General features: G+C 30.8%; 2 protein-coding genes and 1 pseudogene across 2 annotated transcripts; all 3 read right to left on the bottom strand.

Moving 5' to 3' along the window:
• Positions 1-1,782: 1,782 nt before the first annotated feature.
• Positions 1,783-2,987, bottom strand: LOC131664128 (radial spoke head protein 9 homolog). The gene is made up of 4 exons (XM_058935008.1): positions 2,761-2,987; positions 2,526-2,691; positions 2,176-2,464; positions 1,783-1,943 (listed from the first exon to the last, which is right to left on the bottom strand). The coding sequence occupies exons 1-4, from the start codon at positions 2,985-2,987 to the stop codon at positions 1,783-1,785; spliced, it is 843 nt and encodes a 280-aa protein (XP_058790991.1).
• A 216-nt stretch (positions 2,988-3,203) lies between these two features.
• Positions 3,204-12,819, bottom strand: LOC131664061 (E3 ubiquitin-protein ligase listerin). The gene is made up of 23 exons (XM_058934919.1): positions 12,667-12,819; positions 12,359-12,562; positions 11,876-12,142; positions 11,689-11,804; positions 11,205-11,550; positions 10,924-11,111; positions 10,720-10,855; positions 9,878-10,582; positions 9,584-9,791; positions 9,141-9,510; positions 8,616-9,036; positions 8,414-8,529; positions 8,174-8,330; positions 7,923-8,104; positions 7,678-7,861; positions 7,431-7,605; positions 7,001-7,358; positions 6,783-6,929; positions 6,564-6,694; positions 6,297-6,508; positions 6,021-6,212; positions 3,573-3,740; positions 3,204-3,499 (listed from the first exon to the last, which is right to left on the bottom strand). Exons 1-23 carry the CDS (start codon positions 12,706-12,708, stop codon positions 3,440-3,442), a joined length of 5,085 nt encoding a protein of 1,694 aa, XP_058790902.1. The 5' UTR covers positions 12,709-12,819; the 3' UTR covers positions 3,204-3,439.
• Positions 12,820-14,093: 1,274 nt separating this feature from the next.
• On the bottom strand, positions 14,094-15,841 carry LOC131664078 (ER membrane protein complex subunit 1-like; annotated as a pseudogene).
• Positions 15,842-16,658: the final 817 nt, after the last annotated feature.

The following is a 16,658-nucleotide window of genomic DNA, read 5'->3' on the forward strand; positions in this document are numbered from 1 at the left end:
CGAGGAAAATTAAAGAATTTCCTGGAAGTGCAAGCTCCTTCGGTTAGTCTGACCGTCGATGTTGCAACAACTTGGACATCGACGCTGGCAGAGATGTTTTATCGCGTTCCTTTACGCGAGCCTCTTCCGCTCCATTCAAATCCAAAGCACACCGCGAGAAATTAAAAATGGGAAATGATTGTTTTTTTATATAAGAAAGCCAATCGGAGCAGCTCGCGGCTCGCGGCGCGCGGCTGAATAGGAACCGGAACCCCGGACGGTCCGTGCGTGGAATATCGACCGCGCGCGTTCGCCTTCCACGCATGTGAAGCAGCAGCGCTTTTATAATACGAAACTGCGACTGGCACCTGAGCCGCACTGGCTCCGTTGCAATTATCTGGAGGCATTGTCTCTCAGTCTCCGGTTTTACGCGTGTTTCGTCCAACCCGTTCAAAGAAGATGCCACCCACGAAACGGCTCGTTTCTCTAATAGCGAAATAAATGACAATTGCAAGCTCTATCCGCAACATGGTATAACTCGGCGAATGATGTACGGGCGAAGCAACGAATTTATTATATCGAGCAGAATTGCGCAGGCGTCGCATCGTTCACTCTCTCAACCCCCATATAAGACTCGGGGCTTTGGCGTGCGGTGTATTCCATTAACTGGCGGACAATGCGACTAGTGGCCGCGCGTAATTAAGGAGCAAAACGGCTAGGGGCAATCGCAAGTTTTTTCGTCTGCGCTCCTCAGCAGCCCATCTCGATTGTAAAGAAGAGGTCGAGTTCTTGATAGCTTTGAAGAGTCTTCAGGGCTTTCAAAGGCTTTCGGACGTTCAAAAAAAATCGATTGCTGCTTATTTTTAGACAATCTTTCCTTTTCCGATTTTTATTGATATATTTTTGCAATGAAGCGTATATTTCGTTGCCTTAATCTTGGATCAATTGAAACTTTCATCAGCCTCGGAAATTCATCAAAGAGCGTTATATACAAACAGTAAAAGTAATGTACATTAAAAGTGTTTATTAAAATGTTAATAATGATCATATACTGTAGGAACTACGATTTTTTTCTAGAAATACTCTAGTTTTCAAGGACTAAAATTTTGTTCTTTGATGTCAGCGAAATATTTGATATACCGATATATTAAAATATATGATAACGAAATTTGTATTATGAATGCTGCGTTACTCGTGGAAGAAAAAAATGCGGCAATAGTATTAAAATATACAACGTTTACGGTTTATAAAGTATGAGCGAAACGAGAATATTTAACTCGCGTAATTTGATAGATTGCCCAACGAAATTTTAAGACCTTTAGTTGGAAAATTTCTAATGAAAAATAAAGATAGTGCACCAGTTGTAATTTTCCTGTCTAACCTGATATGTTCTTCATCCAAGTAAGCAATAATCCATGTGATTATATAAGTAGATTCTATTTAAATTCATGAAAAACTTCATGGGAAATATGCTTGTCGCTGTTTCGTGACATTATCTTTAATAAACTGGAATTTTACTTGCACTAGAGGTTAAACGTTGTCTGATCGACGTGTATAGGAGCAAGTAAAAGACCCCGTTCAGAAGAAACTGTAACGACATCTATCTTACGCTCTTATCTCGAGAGAACCAACTTTACCGACAATTTTAAACTTACGAAAACTTGCAGTTAACAACTTAAATTATTGTTACTTTTAGATCTTTTATGATATAAGTTAATGTGTACAATAGTGTATAAGTGTTTGTACTGATATTTCAATCAGTAATAAATAACTTTTATTTATTAATAAGTGTAAAATTATTTACTACAACATAAAAGGAACATCCATGTTCTTTTTTCCATACCCAATGTAGAGGAAACCATGATGTGGAGTACTTATTTTGTGATAAAATACCATTCCCGGCCAATACAAACTATGCAATATTGCTAAACGACCCCCTTGAAAAAATTGGAGACTCCAGCATCCTTGAAGAGCAAGACAAAAACAGTATCAACAACCAATAAACTATATTACTACTTATGCAGTATCACAAAAGAAATTCAAATAAAAGAAATATGTATTTAAGTAACAACGGAAAAGAATGCAAAATGACGTGATCAAGAAATTATATGAAAAACATAAAACAATATATGAAAAATTTAGTTATCTGTAAAAGGAAAAATTAATTACTGTGAATAAAGGGAAGGTAAATGTTACCTGTAGGAACATCTTCTTCCGCGGTATCCAAAAAATCAAACGCGTAATTATAATCCTGCCTAGTACGTAAATTAGCATTCCATTTATTTTGCGGTAACCTTGCATGCAAATAAGACTTTAGTTGTGACGCTTCGTTGTATTGCAAGCCTTCAAAGCTCGAGTTTTCAATAATTTTGCCTTCTGCAGTTTTCAACCATCCACCTCTGGGAATGATAGCTCCATCATTGTTGATCAAGTATACAGTAGCAGCAAGACGATCTTCTTCTTTGAGATGTTTCACGACTGGTCCCTTTGAATATACATTTTATATTGGAGAGCAAATATCAGCTTCTTTCATTTTATTAACCTACATCTTGAAAACGTTCCGCATCATCATTAGGCGGATAAGGTGGATTAGCGTCGTATATGTTCGTTTGTATTGATGGGTCGCCTTCGAAATTGGTAACGGCTAAAGGGGTCAACAAAATCGCGCATTTACTAGGTTCAGGCATCAGTAACCAAGTTAAACCATCCATACTGTAGAAAGAGTACGATGCGGGTGAAGTCATTTTTATACAATACTTTCGGAAGTAAAAATAAAAGCACCTGTAAAAGTATGTTTGTCCCTCTAAACACTCTTTCTGATATCCATATGCTATGTGATAATCATTTTTAGTTCCACTGATTTTTCCCCAGTAATAACATTTCTTAAAGTGATTTTCATGCTGTAAAATAAGTAATGAATTTTGCAACAATTGAGACTTTTCAACACCTACGCAGAATCCAGCATGACCAAAAATATCCAAACTCTCTAACAGTTTTAGGCAATCCATAAATAAGTGATGATAGATTTATGTTTTCTTAGTTTCACAAAATGAATTTTTGTAAATATTTTTGAAATCACATATCTGAAGTAAGCTTACTAAACAAACGAAAAATTACTTATAAATCCGACAGGTTATTGTCGCATTTGTCAGTAGTATAATTTAATATAATTAGATTATATTTTTTTAGGGCAGAAATTATAGAATTCAGTTTAGATTCCAAGTTCCTATATTTTTATGTAGAATTATAAGCAACTTTAAACAGTAAAATTATTATAAATGGAGATTTGAATAAATTTGTATTCTAAAATATGAAGATAAATAAAAAAGAATAATTCGCAATAATGAATTCTGTACACATAATACTTATTCTTTATCTAAAATGACTTGCATAAAAGTTTCAAAATATCAATGTGACTCATGTCACCGTAGATTTAGTGAATGGATTTTGTCAAATTCCATTAAAATTGATTTCTACATATAGGGCAAGTCGACTTGTGACTCGTATTGAACCACTTGAACTGAAAAGAATAAATTTAATCAGTTACTAGAACGATCATTTATATATGTCAAAGTAAAACTTTTGAAACTTACAAGACAAGGTTTGTGGAACTTTTTGCGACAAGTGCGACAAGACAGTTTTGGTATTTGATAGGTACTTATGTGGAAAATACTAAAACAAATGTAACATTCCTCGACACCTGCAAATTTTTTATCAAGATTTTGCTTCCATAACATTAAACCATCCCAAATGGAACCGTTCTGAAAAATACAATTAAGTATTCATTTTAATTCTTAATGTATAATTAAATTATAGTTATTCGATATAATTATATAATTTTTCAACGCAGAAAATATAAAATAAGTAGAAATAAATACAGTGCGTTTCATAACTATAGGAACACCTTCGTGTTATGTGGTATAAGTAGATTATGTTTCGTAAAATTCTATAAACATCCACTAAAACTTTTTTTTCGTCTTACATATCCAACATAAAAGAAATTCATTGGTTTATGGTATCAGAAGCGACATAAATAATTTTTTGAATCAGTCATTTATTACAAAAAAGTCTAAAGTATTATAGATTTTGTTGTCTCATAATTATAGAAACACTAAATATTTCCATTTTTTCAAGGAAATAACTAATTATATTAAATATTCATATCAGTTATTTATAAAATAATACAAATTCAATTAAACTCAACATTTCATTTATTTGAACATATTGATTGAACAAATTAATTGTATTCAATACTTTGTATCCACCATTCATTTAGATATCTTCAAATTAGGTGCAAGCAAGCGACTATGCATACTGACCATTTTTTTTTGCAATTACTTGCATGTAACTGATATTGTAATGTACATATAAAAATTTATTTTGTCTATGCATTTATATTTTTGAACGTTCACGTCACATTTGTTGATGTTATGCCGATGTTTATAATGTAGTCATTTCCTATATCAGTCGAGTCGCTGCAGTCGACGCATATGGTTTGGTATAATGGATCTCATTTAAATGAAGTTCAATACATATACTGTTATCTAAATCATTTTTATTGAAAAATGAAATCCGACGTATACAATAATCGCAAACATAATGCCAAGAGGCAAGTATTTAATAGATCAAGAAAAGGGTAAAATCTAAGCATTTCGAGGATCTGTATTAAGTTTGAGAAAGATATTACAAAAATTGAAAAGATCAGTCAAAGTTATCCAAAATTTTTTGAAGAACCCTGTAATTTATGGTAGTAAAAATACTGACGGATCAAAAAAAAAGTCACGTCTTGCTTGAAACATTAAATTATTAACGCAGTTAGTAATTCAACAGAAAATTTAAATCCGATAAAAAATCTTTTAATAGTAAAAGTTTCACGATCCACATACATCGAGTTGTACAACAATCTCAAAATATTACAAGATAGAATATGACAAAAGTCCAAGGTTATTGCCGCGCCACAAAGAAGTAAGCTTAAATTTTGCTAGATTGAATATAAATGCTAACTGGAAAATGGTAAATTCATATGATTTTTTAATCCAAAGTAAATTTTAATTATTTATAATTTTGAAGGTAATTTTCTCTGATGAAAACAAATTTAACCTTGATGATCTAGATTGTAATCATTCATACTGGAGGAATTTACGCAAAAACCCAAATACTTTTTTTGTAGAAATTTTAGTGGCGAAAGCTTGATGGTGTAGGAAACTTTTAGTTCCCTTCAAACATTGTCTTTGTTGTTTCCATCGTATAAAATGAATACTGCAGAGTACATTCACGTATTAGCAGACAATTGATTACCGTATCTGGACAACAATGAACAATTAGAGCTAATTTTTCAGTAAGACCATGTAGCTATACATGTAAGTGGAGAAACCAAAACGTGGTGTAATGATAATGACAGTTTTAAATTGACCTAGATATGTTTTTTCACTATTTTTTGGTAAAAAATCTGTTAAATTTAATGTTCCAAGCAAAATTTTTAATTTTGAGTTCGCATTCGTATTTAACATACCCAAAACCATAAGGATCGGTACCTTGGATCAATTTATTGTTTCGTTTTACACATGAATTTTGCGACCAAAAACATGTTCAAAAAATGATGTCCATGATCGTCAATAGGTTAACCTTTTGACTGCGGCGCGCTCTCGGACAAGTCCATCTATATGGGTGGCGCGTTTTTCGCTTGTCAGTCGTTGCTATTAGTGAACACTGACAGTGAACAAAACAGTATCCGGAAATTTATTGCCATTCTTAGGGTTAAAAAAATAATGGCAAAGAAATAAAAAATAGAGGGCGTATATATACGCTTTTAGCAGTCAAAAAGTTAAATAAATGATTTAAAAAATTATTTATGTCACTTCTGATACCATGAACTAATCGATTTCTTTAAAGCTATGTACATATATGTAAGACGAAGAAAAAGTTTTAGCGAATGTTTATAGTATTTTACGAAACATAATTTACTTATACCACATAACGCGAAGGTGTTTTTATAGTTATGAAACGGACTGTATATGTAATTGTAATAAATTAAAATAAACCTGATGCGTTAAGAAGATCGACAACTGCATATGACAGTTTCTCCAATTAGGAGTTCCCCCGGCATGTTGTCCAGGTTCAACGATGACAGTTCCAAGGGGATGATTGATTGGCAAAATAATGTTGAGTTCTAATTTTGTATCATCCATTTGATATAGAGATATAACTTCGCGGGCTGCAGGGTGAACTTTGACCTTTTAATGGGCCGTTACCAATTAATGAAAATTCATTGAATTTCTAATTGTACAGAAAAATGTTATAACTAGAAAGATACATACTTGCATATTATCAAAGTTTGTCAATCTATTGTCGCGTAGTTCTTCGTTACACAAAAAGGGACTAACGTAGACAGTTGTAATTTTGTCGACAGCAGCGCTCACCCGACTGTCCGCGGTACTCCACCACTGCCTCACTAGCACTGGTAAGTACCGAAGACAATTGGTATACACCCAACATACCAAGTGATCAAGTCTCCATTCAGTCCAGCTATCTGCAAATTTTATAATTTTAATATTTTATAAACACCATGAATAAAAATAACTAACCAGTGAAATCAAATGAAGGTACTGTGCTGAAAATTTCGGTTAATTTATAATTTTTGTTCTTGGTATCTTGTAGTACTTCTATAGGCATCAATCGGAAAATGTTATTCATTAAACTTGGAAAATAATCATCTCTGTAAAAATGTTTGTTGAGTACAATTTTGGTTCAAGAATAAACTGCTGAATATAGCATGCATTTCACAAAATTAAAGCTAGTATTACTTTAGGATTTCAGCATAATTGCAGCGAAGATCAGCATTAGCTTTGGCACACATGTTTAGCACAAGTCCCCAAGTAAGTAAATAACCAATAGTGTAAGTGTAAGAGTCCGTATGCGGTTGGATTGTACAACTTACGGTATCGCACAGCCTGGAAAACGAAAACTTAAATATGATGTCTGTTGTAGAACATATCAAATGTATAAATTGAAGTATCCATACTTAAAGTCCATTAATATTGTATTGACAACAGTTTGAGCCGTTTTTAAAATTTGTTCAAACTTGCAAATGTTCAATGATTTGATCTCATAATCTTCTTCAATGATGATAGCACTATCTCTTTTGACAAACACTTCTACGATATTGTTTAGTGCAATATATGATCCCAATTGTAAACTTAATATATGACAATGTATTAATTTCAATAACAGTTGCAATGTTTGCTCTTCTGACTTGTTTGAACTTTTATACTCAGATAATTCCATTTTAATAATCGGCTCGTCGAAAAATTTCAATGACTTTCCAAGAAAATTCAAAAGTATTATTGAAACGATCGGCATGTCTTTTTCCTTATATAACTCTGTTAGGAATATTCAATGAATTAGACGAAAGTGACAAAAATCTGTTTTCATTAACTTTACAAATTATTTACCTGCAAATGTCATCCAAGTATTGAAAATTTCGGATTGTAAGTCATTAGAGAAAACATTTTTCCATTCCTCGAATAAAGATGGCGGCAATTCTTCTATAGGTGTTTTAGCATATTCATTCATGATTTGTTGTATAGCAGAATAAAGTTTATTGACACCAACGATTAACGCTCGTACCTGGAAAAAAATTAAAGCACTAAAGTATTGAGTAGCAAATTTCATTCACTGAAAATCAAAATATTTATAAACCTTAACATTCTTATAATGTTCAATTGATTTTTTTACAGATAAACTCCAGGACGCAAGACATATTTCTATTACGTCCCATTGAGGAAGGGTGAGCTTTTTTGGAACAGTAGTTACGCATTTTGTAAAAAACGAAATTATTTCTAGTGGCATAACAAAGTTTTTCCACTCTACGTTGTGGACATCACTACAAATTAAAAAAGTAAATAAATGAAGATATTATAATTTTGTGAAACATTTATATTTACCAATCCAAAAGTAAAGTTAATGGTTTAGATTTTTGTCGTTTTGTTATTCTTTCAAAAACTTCTCCAAGTAGTGTAATTTCATCTTCGTTAAATTGCATTTTAGCTAAAAATATTTTGTAGAAATCACTACTATCATCTGGAAATGATTTAATTTTTTCCAGATTAGGACAATCATTCAGCACCTAAAATTGTAAGCTTATATTAATTACATATTGATTTTTATTTATATAATGTAATAACAGTTACTAAACCTGAGTACACTGTAAAAATATCCCGATATTATTGGAAGTATTTGTTGTTAGCAAAGCATTATCTTCGAACAACTTTGACAATTCATTTTTGGGAGTGAAAAAGTTGTAGTAGAATTTGAGAACATTAGGATAGATTCCACCATATGATAACAACAGTCTAAAATAAAAATTAATATATACTCAAAAATATTTACAAATAATTGCATTTAATAATTCCTACTTCGCACAAATGTAACTTACTGATAAATATCTGAAACAACTTTATTGTGAACATCTTCTGATAAGAAAGTTTTCAAAGTATTTAGCTCTTCGTGAAATTTTTTTTGTAAAGCATTCACGTCATTGGAAAATTTTGTCTGAAATGAATAACACATATAATGATCATTATATAATGAATGTTAATGACAACTAGTATTATTTAAAATAGTATTTTTGTACTTACAGAATTATAATGCTTTAAATACATTTCACCTAATGTCGCTACAAATACTAGTTCAATGAGAATATTTGATATTTCAGGAAAGTCAGCAGTGTTTGCTAATAATTTATTAACAATTTTTGTACTAGCTGCAGCCCATTTTAAACATTTATAAGTATCATCGTGAAAATTATCACTAGATAAATCAACATCGAACAAACTGTCAAACATTTGAGCTTTTTGCGTTAAAGTTGATGCATAAAGATTTCCGGTAATTAATTCGCCATAAAATACAATTCCAAAAACATTTTTCATCCATTTTTGTATTTCTAATTCTATCATAAAAGTAACAACAAGTTTTTGGGAATAACGAGGTTTAGTTTGAATAAGTGCGTTGATGAAGCTTGTTGATAATTTTATTAATGAATCTTTGAAAATATCGTTTCTAAAAATAAAGAAGAAGCATATAAAAAAGGTATTGAATGTCAAAATATATTTTTAAAATATTGAAATCACGATTGATTTCGAAATTATCTTTGTCTGACTTACGTTTGCAACATCTTCTCCCATATTAAGGATGCAAAATATTTGACATGACTTGCAAATGAAGCCGGAGAAAATCTGTTACTCAGTTTCAAAATACCTTTAGTCCAAGTTTCTTCAACAATCTTTACTGTAAGGGATTCGCCATCTTCTTCGCTTCGTTCTGTAATGTCACGCATATGTAGCCGGAATAATGCTTTTAACAATTTGAGTTCTCCTGGATTGTATTCTTTTTGAGTCCAGCTTAAACTTGTTAAGCGCGAGAGTAAATTGGCGATACGATGAACATATTTTTCTTTATTCCATGGCATTCGGTCTACCATTAAACTCAGTAGTGATGACATTCCAACTATAGCTTCGTAGCTTACAAACAATTCTGCAACAAGCATAAATTAATTTTTTACAAAATCTACTATGACGGTGTTGATAAAGCATTGGCAAGAAATTACCTCCATTTTCGGCAGGTTCAAAGGCTTGCAAGAACATCTTTTCATCAATATCTGTAAAGTCTAAGGAAGACAAAACATCTTGAGCTGTAAGAACTAAAGTATTTGTAATTACATCTTGCTTGCACCAATTTCGTATAACGTTGTCGTCTTCGTATTTTTTCATTAATGCATATTGTACAGCAATCTTCAAGATATTTATATTTTCGATCTGAAATAAAACGATGTGTACTTTTGTTTTCTTTCTTAATGAATGTAATAAAAAAATTCTCAATTTAAGAAATGTCGAAGTTATACCTCTTGGAAAGATTGTAATACAACTTTCTTTTCTTCATTACACATGTGTGACATAATGCTAAATATCAAATTGATCAAAGCTTCTATTTCTTCGTTTTCGATTGTCATCAATGTTTTAAGATTCTGATTGTAAAATTGCAACAGACTTCCACTTTCGTCATATGCCTTAGCCAAAGCAGTAAATAATTCTTTACTTTCATTACCCGTTATGATCTTTACTAAGTTAATAACTTTGTGCTCAAAAGGTTTGTCCATAATCTTCTTGAAATAGCTTACACATAATTTAATAACAAATTGCTGAAGTTCTTTAATGAAAGCAGCATTGTCGTCATCGGAAACAATCGTTGGTAATGATAATGAAGGAGATGTCGGCTGTATATCAGATTCTGGAGCAGAATCAGAAAACTTTACTTTCATATTACGTCGACTATGATAAGGTGCATTTTTCAAATACATCAATAGTTCGGCTATATTTATGACGATTGAACTTATTGTTGTACCATAATTATCATTAGAATTATCGACGATACGATTGAAAATAGCAATCAAGTCAAACCAAAATATTTTCATTAATTTTACGTAAGTCGGATACTCCGATTTATTGCTGTTTTTACTCCAATATCGTAGTAAATGAGAAAGCTCGCAAAAGAAAATGGATCTCACTGATTGATTTTCGCAAAGACAAGATTCTATCAAAGGCATAAGCTGAAATAAACATGAAAATTTATAGGTATTATTTCTACAAATGTCATTAGGTTTCATGAAATATGTTACGTATCACACGTGATTAATCAAGTTTAATATATATATATAAAATAAAAATTAAAAAAAATTTAATTTACCTCTTCTTTGAGTAAGACTATACAAAAATTTTCATTGGTACTGGATACCAATATAGCATATCTAAAGCATTCAAAAAATGAAGTCACCACGGCAAATGTTTCTGAGCGACTTAATTTTACGCTCTTTGCTGAGAATCTAAATGATAAATAATTATTTGAATCTTAGAGCATACAAATGTGTGAGAACTATTTTTATAGCCATACCCTTGACGCATATTGTCAAAAAAATTCTTTAATAAAATTTCTTTGTTGATTTCAAATTTAGTGAACTGACTGAGAAATGGAAGTAAATTTGGATAAACTACAGTTGCACAACATTGACCACCATTTTTTAACACCTTCCACAATTTAGACAGTACTAATTTTTCAACATTGACAACTTTCTGCCAATCCTTGAAATAATAAATAATAATTTTTATTTATAATTTTGATAAAAACTTGAGTAAAAATTTTGAATAATAATTACAAAATATTTGATTTTATACCTCGATTTTATTTATTGCCACCAACAGAGATTCCCAAACTGTAGTAAGTAAAGCTGGTTCAGTTTCATCTAAACTACTCATTATAGTTGTCAAAACTTTTCTTTTCTCCTCATTTACAATGTTATTAGCATAACAAATCAAAGCAGTGAGTGCATTGAAAAATGCAGTTTTGGTTGCAGGAACCTCATTTTTAGCCAATTTCCAAAATTTATTACTACTTATTAACTTTTTGTGATATTCGGCAGTATTTTCAGTATCAATAGTTTTCAAAATAAAACTATAAGCTTGTAAGCTAGATGTTACTAATCTCTGATATTTTGCTTCCAATTCTTCTGGTGTCAAAGATCTACAAAAATATATGGATTGGATTATTAAATATCAATTGATGTTGATTGGTAAAAAATTACTCTGATCAAATATTTGTCTTTCGTGATGGCAAAATTGAAATTCATAATATACATGTATATATAAACTTAATACTTACTTGTTTGTAGCAAATGATTGTGGACTCAAATTAATAATATTATCACAAATATACTCAAGGATTTCCTTTCGACAATGTATCAATGCAGACTCAAATTTATGTTGTGGAAAAGTTGTCTTAAACAAGTAATTACCAACAATATAACAAAAATAAATATATGACATTTTAAATTATTAAAAAAGATTACATTAAAACAGTTAGCAGCAGCTGAAGCTGCTGGTGGATACATGTCATACTGCGATACAAACCATGGTCCAGCCAGTTGTTTCAAACATACAGCAATTAATTTGCCAACTTTTTTAATTAAAGCTGCATGAGCTAATTGAGCAGCTTCTCTTACTCTGTGATCTAGATCTGTAGAAAGTAGACTATATAAGTGTGGCCAGCATGGGAGTACTGCCTCTACAGTCGCTAATTCTGAATTTGTACACAATTCCGAAAACTCTACCAATGCCTATAAAAAAAGTTTCATTTCTAATTATTTTTAAATTTAATATGATATAACTTATTTTTCTACTGCAACTTGAAGATTTAAGATCTTGCCATTTCAATATGAAAATGTAATAAAGATAAATTGAACAAATCGTGCTACTGTCTTTTGTAATAATATTACAAAAATCAAATCTTGAGTTAGATTGATACTATAATATAAAATATTAAGGCATCTTACCTTATATTTTGTTGTAGCATCTTTCTTATTCATTTTTTTAAACACCACTTGAAAAGTTGGATCGATATCATTTATTGCACTATTGTTAGCAATAGAGAGACCAGGTAAGAAAGGTACATATCCACCATCTTTTGCTGCTGTAAAACCAACAAAACCTGGAGCAGATGCTCCTAAAAGTTCAGCACTTCGATTGCTATTTGACGGCTGAAAATGTACGTAAAAATTTCTTTTTCAATAAGAGTAAAAGTTTATTGAGTTTTGTAGGTTATATATAACAAATGCCATATTTATCAGCAATAAACACGTGCCCGAGCATTGTTTTTCGTACGTTGTCCTTTATTCTTTCCCATTATTATGACTTTATTTAGGCAAATAACTAACTCCAATACTTATTTTTTACATTGACAACTTTGACCAGATGATGACCCTCGGTCTCAATGATATCTTGATTTTAGAGACAATGCCAGTGCAACAGCTGATTGCTATGAAGCTTTTAAAATCAGACGCATGGTGTGTATACATATATATATATATATATATATATATTGCAAATACCATATACACATTCATATATATGTATTTACACGTACACATTGTGTCAGTTATATAGCCCAAGATATCGTAAATTATTTAAAATTAAAAAATTATTAAAAGTTAAGTGATATAACAATATGTAAATATTTATGAATGAAGGAAACCTTCATATATATAGAAATAAAATCATATGTATTTTGCAATAAAATAATTATTTTAAATAATGATAATAATGTAATTATATAGAAAAATATGATTTATTATCCAAACAATCTTCTAGCAGAATTCATTTCAACTAGTAACATAACAATTTTTAAGTCTCTCATCTATCATTATTTATGTATTATATAAACTATTTATAACTAATTATTTTTATATTTAACAGCAATTAATTTGGCATAAGTGTATATATAGTATATAACGTAATGTAACATATATATTATGAGTAGAAACGCAATCATTTATATACATACAATGTACAGTCCTGCTTAACCCAGTAATTAAGGCCCAGGCCAAAACTGGATTAGATTATTAGATAGCATCAAACTATTTGTTGGAAACGAGATATAATGAAAAAAAAAGTATCCGTGTTTTTCCCGTAGAATATGGATTGGCGTGATCAGATTTGCAAAAAATTAACTTTTTTGGCAATTTATTTAAGTAATTTTTTATAAACAATTGCAAAAGATAAAAGAATAAACATTATGGGTTATTTTTACTTTCGTCGAGAAAAAACGCGTACATAATAAGAAAAATAGTCTTGGTTTATGAGAGGTATCAGAACAATGTTTATTAACAATTTTAATGAAAAAGCACTTTATTTAGTATTTGTTTATATCTTTTTTTCTAGTTCCCGTATCGAGATTGTTTGCAGAAATTAATAAATAAATATTAAAAATTATAAACGGTTATATACTGGATAAATGAATGGTTTTGATAATGGTTATACTGGATAAAGAAGACAGTACATATAATTATATTAATAGTTTTTAACATTTCTGCAAACAATGAAAATTATTGTTGTTCAAATAAATAAATTTAATTTCGAAAGATATTGAACCTCGTTAAAAATTTTAACAGAAATCTAGTATTGTAAGTCTTATCTCGATACTATAATTAGAAACAAATAAAGATGTAAGTAAATAAGTAAATAAAATAGTTTTTTGATTCAAATTATTAATAAACAATGTTCCGATACCATTCATAAACTAAAACTATTTTTCTCATTATTAATAGTATGAATTCCAGATACCCTATCTAGAAACACTCTGATTGTAATTTACAATGCCGTCCATGTGTATCGGCAATCCAGGCATATATGGAATAACTCCTTCCCTTATTTCAGGATTTACTGGCCTTCTTGAGTCTACTGATATCCAGGGCAATTCCAACTCTCCGCCATTTGCTAATGCAACTGAATGAATAACATTCCGGTTGAAATATTTGAAAACGAAGAGTAAGTCGTGGAACAATTCAATATTAAATTAAATAATTCACCTAGGATGTGTTTGCTAGTAATTCCTTTCTTTGTAATCGTTTCTTACATTGAATCAATTGACTAATGGAATACTAAAGCTTGCCTCTCCACAATAGGTAACTTTGTGTTAGTTAATAATAAGAAAGCTACAACATAAAATTATTATTGTTAGTGTTAAATATGAATTGATATGGATGTAACAATTTTTATTTTAAGCAATTTACTTGTAGTATTGCTTTGAGTTTTTCTCACATACAATTCTTTCCGTAGCTTCTTTACGTAGCTATTTCCGTTCTTTGATTTTTATCGTTAAATTAACTATAAACAACCCAGTTTTCGAAATGAACAATATGTATTGGTCCCTTGGTTCTCTTGTGTACGATGGAGAAAATCATTGATTCGGATACGACATGAAGAAGATACAAATTGAGATGATCTATAAATAATTAAACAAGATTTTGAGTAAACTTCAATAGTTTTCGCAAAGTCCTTTTTATTATAGATGTTATAAATTTACTTTTATAATCATCACCTATTCCTTGAGTCACGACAGCAACCAGATTTAGATTCATATATTTGTATAAAACTGACCGATCACTTAACACTTGACCTTGCGTGTGAACACGTTCGATTGAACTTTTTGAGACGACATGTGTTATCCGTTGTGTCTTTGGCGAGAAAACTAATTCCCATACCTGAACGAAGGCAATGAATTTTGAAAATATATCACAATCTTTGTGGAAGCTTTTAAGCTTTTAAATAGTTTTACACACCTTGTGAGCGATTAGATTCTGCGAGTTGCTATAAGTAAGTGAGTATCCGGACAATACACCAGTCTTTCTGTCGGCAGTGAAGATGTAAGTAGTATGTACGTCCAGCAGAAGTTGCAACAGCGCTTGCTCTTTCTGGGAAGACGTGTGCTCGGTCGTGCTCATCCAAAATAACTATACCACGAAAGGTATCGGTTAATGCATGTACCAAAATTGACTGCTTTGGTAATACAAATTTGTCAGTCTATCCATTGGCTGTCCGTTTATTGGGTTGAAAGTGTACATCATTCCATTTCGAGTGGTCTACGAAGTTGATAATACTCTTAATTTTACGTCGACTTTATAGGTCGCGATTGAAAAAGCGGATAATATTAAAACTTACGTTATCTGTTGCAAGCAATGCGCACTGAGGTGAATGTGGAAAGTGCCTACTTCCACGTTGAACATACAAAACTATCTTGTTAAAATCCTGAGATAAGCCTTTGATGTTATTGACTCGTGATTGCCAAATCATTTCACCTTTCGTTGACTCTATTCCGTACAGCTATAATAAATTGTTAATATAAGTCACACGAAAATTAAAATCAGTTTATCTATCGTTCAAGTTTGATATAACAGTTTCACCTTTCCTGATGATGAAACAGCTATAATCATTTTATGCAAACCAAATTTATCACGAACCAAATCGGCTCGTTGATTTGATTACTGTCGTTCAAAACCCAAAGTTCCTTGCATGAAAACGTTTATCTGGTTTACTTATAGAAGAGAATATAAATCAACAATTTAAATATTAACAACTCAAAAGAATACTGCAATTACTTAAAAATTAAAGCCTAGCGAATACAATACATCAGTTTATTTAGTCAGTCCAACGTTTGACAAAACTAAAACAATTAAATAAATTATACTAATAAAAAATCTATTTGTAAAGAGTTAACATGCTAAGAAAATATTACTATCTAATAATAATTTGACAATACAGTTGATTTTAAGTTGATACTCAAATGCCTGAAAATAATATTTTCAAACGCTTAATAAACATTAGAACACTCACGCTGACAAAACATTTAAGATAAAAATTTCAACTTTTTAAAATCAGACTTTAATAAAAAAAAATCATAATGAAAAATCAAACTCCACACTCAAATGTTCATGTCGCCTACACATATATGCTATTTACATGAACTATCAACATCATAACCGGACATCAACCATTCGTAAAAGAAAGTTAGTTAATATGTTGATTTATTGAATTAGAATAACATGTTTGAAACTTAAAATTGACGGAATTTCATCTAACTGTTGAATAAAACAATTCAAATTATATTGATTGTGCTTGATCACGATCTGACATTGGCAATTCAATAATGTCAACGGCCACAATATTTGCGAGAGCTTCCTTTCTAGACCAGATGATATTTTGTCGGACTAAACTGACAGTATTGTCCTCAGAGGAGAGTAAAAATCTACACGTTTTTCTTTTCGACGCTTTTTGTGACTGATAAGAACAATCGGCCGC

The sequence above is a fragment of the Phymastichus coffea genome, unplaced genomic scaffold, assembly GCF_024137745.1.
Source record: "Phymastichus coffea isolate CEN01 unplaced genomic scaffold, Cenicafe_Pcof_1.1 PCOF00040, whole genome shotgun sequence".
Lineage (NCBI taxonomy): Eukaryota > Metazoa > Arthropoda > Insecta > Hymenoptera > Eulophidae > Phymastichus > Phymastichus coffea.